This window comes from Bison bison, unplaced genomic scaffold (genome assembly GCF_000754665.1).
Source record: "Bison bison bison isolate TAMUID 2011002044 unplaced genomic scaffold, Bison_UMD1.0 scf7180017864155, whole genome shotgun sequence".
NCBI lineage: Eukaryota > Metazoa > Chordata > Mammalia > Artiodactyla > Bovidae > Bison > Bison bison.
The window spans coordinates 448,361-459,115 of NW_011494727.1; the positions used below are offsets into that span (position 1 = coordinate 448,361).

The 10,755-nt window shown below is 50.4% G+C and overlaps 1 protein-coding gene across 1 annotated transcript; it reads right to left on the reverse strand.

Moving 5' to 3' along the window:
* Nucleotides 1–1,520: 1,520 nt before the first annotated feature.
* On the reverse strand, nt 1,521–2,492 carry LOC104989452 (myeloid-associated differentiation marker-like). Its single transcript, XM_010841131.1, has one exon. The coding sequence runs from the start codon at nt 2,490–2,492 to the stop codon at nt 1,521–1,523; it is 972 nt and encodes a 323-aa protein (XP_010839433.1).
* Nucleotides 2,493–10,755: the final 8,263 nt, after the last annotated feature.

The window sequence follows — 10,755 nt, forward strand, 5'->3', positions numbered from 1 at the left end:
TCCCTTTCACTTTTCACTTTCATGCATTGGAGAAGAAATGGCAACCCACTCCAGTGTTCTTGCCTGGAGAATCCCAGGGATGGGGGAGCCTGGTGGGCTGCCGTCTGTGGGGTCACACAGAGTTGGACACGACTGAAGCGACTTAGCAACAGCAGCATCCAAGTGCTGGCAGGGCCCCTTTAAGACCTAGGCTTTTTCTGATTTCTAGTCAAGTTTGGGCAATTAGGACCTGTGGATTTTGTTGGTTTCATTTTCATTTTGTTTATTTTATCTTTGAGGTTTTTAAAATTAGAAAAAATAAATAAAAAAGAACATTGTGGATGTGGAAGAAAGGACAAGATTTCTATGGTTGACAGCAGGGGCTGATGGGGATTGGAAACTCCAGGTAATTAAAAGAAACCATGCATATTTTTTTCTACATTTATATAGGTCACTTTATGCCTGAGTCTCAGAAAAGCAGAACGCAGTGGCAAAAAGCCACTGATGTGTGTGCGCACACACACTCAAGTACTGCAATTCACTTGACTACAGCAGCTGAAATCCCCACTCAGTCAACCCACCTTCCCCAGAAAAATAGAAAAGAAATTTCACCTTTAAGAACAGGTCCATTCAGTCAATTTTGTCCTCCTGACCAGAAAAAGAAAACAAATGATCCCAGGCAGGCTAATATCAGCTTTAAGGCTGGCAGGGCCACGCTCTTCTCCCTGCAGGGGCAGGACCTGCAGTTTTGATCACTGAGGCAGAAGGCCACATCGCTGCCCCTCACCAACACTGCAGACAGCTGTCTTCAAGACCCTGGGGTTCTTCGGCAGCTCCAGCTTTGATTCCCCAGAGAGTAGTTGGGATGGGGAGGCATTCAGCCTTTGCTTCCTTTAAGATGGCTTCTGTAGGCAGTGGGTTTTCAATAAGCTTGGAAAAATTCTAGGGCAAATGTCAGACAGGGCCAACCACCAGCTGGGGCCTAGGGACCCAGGGTCTCTGCTTCAAGACTCCCACCCACGGGAAATTACTGACCTCCAGAGACTTTTTTTTTAACTTAAATGGGAGACACACTGTACACAAAGAAAGAGGACCCAATGCCTAGCTACCCACCCCCATCCCCAAACCCATCACACATGTACCAGAGGGACAGACTTGCTTTGGCAACAAGGCCCCTCTGGAGGCCCAAGGCATGAACAGCTGCACAGAGGGCTGTGTGCTGTGGAGTCAGCACCTTAGGAGGGGGGAGGAGGCTGTGGGCAGAGAAGGAAGGAGTCTCAGGTCCTGATAGATCAGAAGAAGGAAAATGGGGAGAGGTGATCAGGACACAGGAGACAAGAAAACTAAGGATGATCAGAAAAGGACCAAAAAGCAGAAAATGAAGGCAAAATGAGAGAAGCAAGAGAAAGAGACAAAACAGAAATTGAACAACCAAGGAAACCAGGAAGGAGACAGAGCAGCAGGAGGGAAGGGAAAAGAAAAGAGTGTGAGATGCGTGGGGAAGGATGTGAGGAGGGAGAGAGGGGGCCAGGAAGAGGGCATCAGAGGATGTCAGAGTTCGGTGAGTATACCTCCTGTGAGTCCCTGGGCTGGTCCTCTGTCCCTACAGACACCTGGCGGGCCCAGTACCCCAGGTCGGCCACGTAAACCAGCAGGTTGGCGGCTGTCAGGACGGCCACAGCCAGGCGCTGGTCCCAGGCGCACATGTCGTAGGTGAGCTCGTCCCTGCAGTCCCCATCACTGGGCCTCTGGGGCTGCCCGCCGAACTCCTCGCTGAACTGGTAGAGCGGCCAGAGGACCAGAGCACTGATGTAGAGGAGGACGGAGAGCAGGCTGAGCACTAGCTGGAAAATGGAGAAGGGCCTGGGTGGCATGTATTTCCATTCAGCCAGGCCCAGCAGGAGGACCACAGCTGCTGGGATGAAGCAGATGGAGTACACGGCCACACACCACTCCAGGGCCGGCTGGTGCAGGTACAGGGAGGTGTTGCTGAGGAAGGCAAAGATGACACCGGCCACGAAGGTCTCCAGCACCTTCAGCAGGGCTCTCACGGTGTGCACATAGAAGAAGATCTCCTTGAGCTCATACCAAGCCCTCATCCCGGCCACTTCTATGACATATAGCATAGACGCGATGCAGGAGAAAGCAGTGGCGGCAATGGCCCGGTCCCAGTTAGGACCATAAGGCATGAAGTGGACATAGGTGATGGAGTAGATGATGGAGGCCGAGAGGCAGATGAGGGCAGCGTAGCAGGCATAAGTGACAGAGATGTTGCACCAGAAGAAAGGAAAGCTGGACGGGTGCCTGCAACACTCAACTAAGGCAATGATGAAGGTCATGGCGAAACAGACACACCAGAAGGACATGGACCAGTTTCCTATGGCCCCTCTCAGAGTGCCCATGTCGGCCACAAGCGAGAAGGCCACGCAGGTGGAGCAGAGCTGCGGCAAGCGGAGGAAGCGGCACACATTGAACTTGGCGTCACCACTTGGGGATGTCGACTGGGTGGACATGGTGTTGTGATGGTCCAGCAGGTCACGATCACCAGTACAGCAGTGGTCTTCCCTGAGGACCCACCAGAGAAAGATCCAGTTCCGGAGGTGGATTGAGTCAGACGCCTGGAAAAGGCTCAGGGCCCCATGAGGGCTGAGGCTCAAGATCTGTAGAGTTGGAAGGCTCACACACTTGAGTAACAGAATAGCCACTCCAAATGGTTCTCTCCACCCATCACCCTTGGCCTTGTCAGAGACTTGTCTTATCCCAAACCTCAGAGTTGGGTTGGGTCAGGCCTCAACCATGAACATTTTTTTTCATCTCTTTATGCTGCATTCAATTATCTATAGAGACGCAACATAGGATGGTCCTTATCTGCAACCCCAAACCTTCAAGCCTCTGAAAACTGAACAAGAATTTTTAAAAATTCATTTGGTAGCAAATTTGACCTGAACAGATTTGGGATAATTTATGATCTTCATTTATTTTATGTATTATGAGTGCTCAAAATTGCAGTTGTAGAAACACTAATGTATTTCATTACAAGGGACTTCTAGACCCCAGTGGGATGTTATGTCATATAGAATGGATGTACCATGTCACTTGTCTGAAACTGAAAAATTCTGAATTCTGGAGGATATCTGACCCAAGGGTTTCAGAAAAGAGACTGTGGATTATACTGCTAACCCCATTTTATAGATGAGAAAACTAAGGCTCAAGGAATCACATGCCTTCACCTAAGGTGGCATGCATGACCAGGAAGAGGGAACTCAGAAAACACAGCTAAAGCTGTGGGTTTGAGCACTTTGCTCTACAGCCCACATGTCGGCAGGGTCCATGGGTAGGAGGCCCAGGATCCACCTCACAGTCCTCGGCCTCCTCCCATAGCAAGCTGCAGACACACATGTCCCGGGCTCTCCTCCCTGCAGCATCACTAGAAGGAGCTGCCATCTGAGGGACACAGCCCCACCAGGAGGAGGGCAGTTTCAGGGGTGAACAACGAGGAGCCATGGGGTCAGAGCAACGCCGTGAGGACAAGATGACGTGGGAAGTAGGAAGTGTTCTAAATTCCACCCCCCAATTTTGCCTTCACATGTGACTCTTCCCCACTGGGGAAAGGAGACCCTCACCCAGCATGACTCTGGGGTGGCGTCATGAGGAACCACAGAATAAGTTGATATTATGTTTGATTTTTTTAGCTTCAAAGCTGCCATCCATGTAAGAGGCCACAAAAATTTAGAAAGTAGTCTTACTTGAGTGAGGATTTTCCTGGCCTGGGAGACTGGTTAGCAGCTTCCAAGCTGGAAGAACGGATTGGAAATGAACAAGGATGCTGTGTCTGATGCTGATGGGGGCCTTTCAGGGTATCCAGGGAGGGGGTGGGGATGGACGGATGATCACCCCCTTTCAGGGCAGGAGCTGAAAGAGGAGGCCCCTGCAGGACCCCTGGGAGGAGACAGTCCTGAGAATGTTCCTGGGACTGGGGTTGGAGGGGGCAGAGTGGAGATGATGGCGGAGAGGCAGGGGAGCAGTAGGAGGATTCCAGAGTCCCAGTGGCCCTAAGGCAGCCCAATAGGGGTCTTCTGACCCAGAAGGGATGCAGGCATGGAGCCAACCTTCCCATGGAGGAGGGGCCAGGACTGGAACTGAGACAGGAGAACAGGGCCTCAAGAGGTTTCAGGGCTCTGACAGGGACACGTGGCCAGAGTGGCAGGGACATGGAGACCATGGAATTGCTCAGGTCACCTGCCCAAGACAGTCCCGCCAGCCAGGGCTGCAGTCCTGCTCACACAGGGCCTCCTCCAGGGTCCAGTGTGTGGGGGAGTGAGGCCCCTCCCAGTCCGCCCCTCCTCAGGACCGCTGCCCTGTTTTCAAGGGACTATTTGCTGAGAGGCCCCCAGGGCTGAAGGGCCAGCACCCTGAGCCCCAGCCAGCTTCCTGCCATCAGAGGCCCTGTCTCCTTTGCTAATAATAAACCCTAGGGAAGGCCATGGCTTGACAACGAAGCAACCAGGAATGTGGAAGTTCTGGAGACGGAGGCACTGTTGTGGTTGTGTCAGCCACCCAGGGAGGCTCTATGCCTTTCTTTTCTAAACAACTACTTACTGTGTGTTCACTGTGTGCCAGGCACTGCAGATCCCACAGCAAAACCCAATTCCTGCCCTGAACAAGCACCTGAATCAATGCAAAGACATTCTGTCTAGAGCAGGTGAGCAGAGGAGAGCCAAGAACTCTTGAGGACTTTTCGGAGAACTCTCCAGCTGAGCAGAGATTGAAATTCTCTGTGCAAGTCCAGAGAGCAGGGTAAGTGGACTTTGCACCCCCTAAGGAATGAAAGCTGCTGCAAAATAAGATGTCCCACTGTAGGAGGTGATGTTGTTAGAGCCTTTCCAGTCAAGCTGTTGAACCAGTCTAGGGGGAGGGGGATGTGACTGATGGTTCCCAAGTATCCCATGGAATACTGGTCCATGATGTTCCATGGAAAAAAACAGTTCCCTGATCACATAAGTCTGGGAATCACTTACTGCTATAGATCTCTTTTAGTCCTAAGAAGTCCTGCAAAAAAGAAATCTGTTTAACTTTTTAACCCAGCTTTAGATGTATTTGGCCAAATAAATTTTTCTTGTCTTAAAATACGAATTTTATTTTATTGCTTCTTAAGATTTCCCTGCCTCGAGGACCACCTCTTGGGAGCCCTTCCCCTCCATCCAACCTGCCTCTGGGTGAAGATCACACACTTCATCCCAGTACAGGAGTGAGGGGCAGCAGAGGGGTCCTTCCTCTCCCCTCCCGCAGAGCTCTGCTTGCCTGGCTCCTCTGCCCCTGGTGACACCAGGATGCTGGGCTCTGAGGCTCTGTGGCTACGGACAAGAGGGGAAAGGCTTGAGATGACTTTGCCAGTTATTTAAAGGGCTGCTGGTCTTAATGTATGCATGCCCACTGACACACACACACCCACACACAGTCAGTATGCACAAAGCACACACCTTTAAAGAGAGGCATCCAAAGAGCGACTTCTCTTTCACTTTTCACTTTCATGCATTGGAGAAGGAAACGGCAACCCACTCCAGTGTTCTTGTCTGGAGAATCCCAGGAACGGGGCAGCCTGGTGGACTGCCATCTTTGGGGTCGCAGAGTCGGACACGACTGAAATGCTTTAGCAGCAGCAGCAGCAGCAGCAGCATCCAAGGGCTGGCAGGGCCCCTTTAAGACCTAGGTACTTTCTGATTTCTTCACCTGCTCCTGCTTCGATTCCCCAGAGAGTAGTTGGGATGCGGAGGCATTCAGCCTTGGCTTCCTTTAAGATGGCTTCTGTAGGCAGTGGGTTTTCAGTAAGCTTGGAAAAATTCTGGAGCCAATGTCAGACGGGGCCAACCACAAGCTGGGGCCTAGGGACCCAGGGACTCTGCTTCAAGACTCCCACCCACTGGAAATTACTGACCTCCAGAGACTTTTTTTTTTTTTTTTAACTTAAATGGGAAACACACTGTACAAAAAGAAAGAGGACCCAATGCTTAGCTACCCACCCACATCCCCAAACCCATCACACATGTACCAGAGGGACAGACTTGCTTTGGCAACAAGGCCCCTCTGGAGGCCCAGGGTGTGAACAGCTGCACAGAGGGCTGTGTGCTGTGGAGTCAGCACCTTGGCAGGGGCGGGGGGGGTGGTGGGCAGAGAAGGAAGGAGTCTAAGGTCCTGATGGATCAGAAGAAGGAAAATGGGGAGAGGAGGTCAGGACACAGGAGATGAGAAAACCAAGGATGACCAGAAAAGGTCATTTCCATCAAAGACAGAAAGAACAGAATGTAACCTGGTCAGGAGGTTCAACCTGGATCGTGAGGCTGTGAGGTAATATTCATAAGCCTATATTATAAAGTCATATTCATTCAACAAATACTGCTGTGTCAGCCCAGTCCAGTGCTGGGAATATAGTCATGCGTGAAAAAGGCAAATGCTCTACCTGGTGCATCTATATTGTAGCGTTTATGTTTGAAGCTTCATAGTTTACTTGAAGCTGAATGTAGAGTTTTGCATTCTATTTTATAATAGGTCATAATATTATACACATAACATATCAGGCCTGTTTCAACAAAAAAATAACCGCTTCCTACAAATGGACTGGGGACTCTGTCCCACTATTTGCTTGATGACGCAGAACCCTGTTTCCTTACATGCCTATAAGGAACAACTTCTTAACACCAAGAACAAAGCTTAAAACCAGTTTGTGGAGCGGGAAGAGGAGAAAGCAGGCGTGCCAGGGTCCTGTGGTGGGGGGCAGAGGTTGAGATGATGGAGGGATCTGGGTCTCTGCCAGCCTCTGCAGGGTCCAGGAACAGAATATTCTGGAATCCCTCCTTCCGCCTGAAACACCAGAAAGAAGCACAAGCTCTTTCTTCTTAGAGATTAGCATAAGGAGTGGCCCCAGATTAGCAATGAGAGTGTTACTGGGGGCAGTGGTCTGGGTTGATGGGCAGCTGGCCCTGGCTCAGCAGGGACATGGACCACTGCAGTCACCTGGTGGCCTGAGGAATGACATGCTGCGGGCAGCAGTGGGCAGCTGGGAGCCCGAGGGGCAGGCGGGCTGCAGCTGGGACCAGGGGAGTGCCTTCCCTTGGCTGTAGTGCTGAGAGGGTGTCATTTGTCCTAAGGTTTGTCAGGGTCAATGTAGGGAGGGGAGGATGCCCAGAGGGAGCCCCACTCTGTGAGCTGCCCAGATGGATGGTTTCTGAGAACTTTGTTGCCTGAGGAAGCTCACTCTTCTTCCAGACAAAGCACTGGAGGGATTTATGGAAACAGATGCTGGTTGGACTGGGGGTGAGGAGGTAGGCTTGAACAGAGCTCCCATCATCAACTCCCAACCCCTGGTGAGAAGCAGATTCAGAAAAGAATCTCACCAGCCCAGCCTGGCTCCAAAAGAGACCTCAGATTACAGCTCACAGGTTCTGTCAGCTGACAAAGGGCCCTGAGGACTTGGGCTGCAGCGGGGCTGCGGTGGACACAACAGTTACAAGAGGTCACATGTGTTGTGCTCACTGCAGGTCGAGCTCTGCTGTGGATTCATTTGTTCCTCCCAGCAGCCCCTGAACTATGCACTCTGTGTCCCCATTTTCACAGCCACAGAAAGGTCAACTGGCCAAGATCACACAGATAGGAAGTGGCAGAGCTGGGATTTGAACCTAGATACGTGGTTCAAGATCTTAAACTCTCCCTGGATTTGGCATTGTACCTTAGACCCAAGAGGAATGGAGCAGCCATTTCTACAGCAACAGCACTCTGACTAGGTGACTTATTTCTATTTCATCTTCAGAGATATATTTATTGTCATCCCCATTTTATAGATGTTGAACTGAGGCCCCAAAACTACATTATATCTTTTGCTCAAGGTTACACAGTTGCTCCTCGTCAGAGCCTGGAGTTCAAGTCTGGCTTCCTGCAAAACTCAGCAAGTACTAGAACCTCAGGAACGGCTGAGCCCCTTCCCTCTTCTCTTGGGTCCAGGAATAATCTCCGGGCTTCTGTCTGTCCTGATCTAACTGCAGTGCCCAAAGCAGAGGTCCTGCAGCAGTGCCCTCATCTCAGCCAGACCACTTCCTGTTGACCAGCCAGCCAGAAAATGCCAGAGAGAGCGTGGAGACCTTAGACCCTGCCTTCTCAGCTCATCTGCCTCCCTACACCCACCTTGAGACAGGAGACAAATGCACAGACAAGGGCCAGGATTGGCATCCTGCACTGGTTCCCAGGGCAGATAACCAGGTGCCTGATGCCCCAGGAGAGAAGAAATCCTCTTCTCTGCACTCAAAGGTAAATTAGGGAAGGCTAGCTCCATGATTATTCCAAGAAGCTGCTCCAGAGCCAGAGAATGGGAACATCTGTGCCCTGGGCTCCGTTCTGGATGCGGCTCAAGCCACAGTCTTGGGGAGTCGGGGCGTCAGCTGGAGTCACGCTGCCTGGAGGAGGCTCTGGCTGGCCGGCTGAGGAGGGAGCCTCTGGCCACTGCCTCGGGAGACAGAGAGCCCAGGCCAGGCAGGGAGCAAGGGTAGGGCCTGAGGCTTGGGCACCATGGGGCTTCTCCATCAACTGTGTGTGCTAAAGGACTGGGGGAGTCCTGGTCATAGCAGGTAGGCTTGGGGGCCACAGCTCTCCCTCTCCAGCCCCTGGACCCAAGGCACCTCCCTTCCCTCTGCCTTTGGAGACAGGCTTGTGTAGGCATCTCTCAGCTCCTCCCCCAGACTGTCCATCAAAGTTGAAGGGAACGTGGAGACCATCTGCCAACTATCCCTCCCCTCACCCTTCTTCTCCAGTTGGTATAGTTTTCAAACTTAAATTTTATTTTCTTGAAAAGGTAATATATTTACATGGTTCAAAATAAAAATATTCTTTTAAAAGCCATATATTGAGAAACCTCACTTCTACCTGTGGCTCCATCTACTCTCTCTTCCGTTCCTCTTCCTGATTAAGACCAGGCATCTGCTCCACTGAACTCATGGGGGTCCTTTCTGTGTTTCTTGAAGCAAACCAATTATATAGATATCTTTATTTTTATTTGTATTTCTCTCCCTATTATACATTTTAAAATAACATACTATACATCTTACTGTGTTTACTCTGTATATACTGGAGATATTTCCTTATCATTATTTGAGAGCATCCTCATTTTTTCATACTGTTTAGTATTCCTTCTTCTGTCTACACAATAGTTTATTAACCACCATCCTAAAGATGAGCATATGAATCACTTCCAATCTTTCCAATCTTATTTTCAAATGAGATCTTGAGTGGGAGTTTGATTCAAGCCAGATTGCTCTGGTTCGAGAAAATGCGGGGTGGGCCAACACCCTACTTGCAACCCCACCATCTCACTAGAAACCAAGGTCTCCAGAGGACAGCTTAAAAACCATGATTTTAGCCTCATTTTCCTATTTTATAAATGGGAGACTGAAGCTGAGATCATTGACGAGACTCATCCATGCTCATGAGTTATCCTGTGGCAGAACTGAAACCAGAAACCAGATCTCTTGGGCTCTGCTCTCCATCCAACTCATGGTTCATCTCCAGGGAGACCAGACCAGGGCTCTGGGGCCACTTGACTGGAGGCAGGACCACATGTGACTGTGGACCCCAATCTACCTCTTTCTCAGTCTGGGTTTCCATTTCCTCTTCTACTATTTCAGATCAGTCCCTTTGTACTCCCAGCAGAAAAGATCAGGAAAAGGCGGCGTTGGGAAGGACCAGGGGTCTCTGGCACCCCTCCCCCATCTAGCATGAGGAAACTGACTCAGCAGCAGTGAGTGCCCTCCTCAGGGGGACGGGGCAGGTTTATGCAGAATGAGGGTGGACGGGGCGGAATCCCAGCCTGGAGGATGCTGCTGCCACATTTGTCACAGGCAGCATGGGGCTGTGGACAGACAGCCTGCCTGGGGACAGGACACCTGGTCCTGACTCTGACTCTGCCACACGCAGGCTGACTCTGGACAAGCCCTGCCCCTACCTGGGGTCCAGCTGCTCCTCCTCTATGACGAGAGGGTTGGACTAAGCAGAGGACCTTTACACTCTCTTTTGAGATCCACAGTGAGGGACTGGACCGCCTTGGAATTGTGACAAATGACACTTAACCCCCCAGCAGGGGGGATGGAACAGCCGCCTTCATGAACCATGAGGCTTGGACAGTGAGCCCCTCAGGTGAGCCCACCCTGGGCGATTCTTTTATTAAAGCACAGAGGCATTTCCATTCTCTTGGGAAGTGAGATCCCAGGGCTGTGTTCCATTTGATTCAGGAAATATAAGAATATGATACTCCTGTGCAAAAACTTGGGTGTATCAATGTGTTTGTCAATGAAAAATTAATCAATAGTCAACTTAAGAAAGAAATAAAGTTTTATTGGAGCCAACCGGATGAGTATATCTGGGGAGACAGTCTCTCAGGAACCTCTGAGACCTGTCCTGGTAAGTAAGGAGGGCAGGATGTATGTGATTTGGGGACCCACAGCTTGGTATAGGTTACCGCTCTTCATGAGGACCAGATATCTTGGGTAATGGTTTTAGTGCTTTTCCGAATATTGGAAGATACAAGAAACTGGGCTCATATAAAAATTCTCCTGAAAATATCTAACTCTCTGAGGTCTGGTTCTCACACTTGTCCCAGATCACAAAGTACTTTATCCTGATTTTCACTCTGAATTCCTTCCAGGGTGGATTGTAGATCAGTGACTCCAGTGGCTAATCACTTGTTTCTCTTTTTCAAAAGCATATATTTTTATTTATGTATGTGGCTAGGCTGGG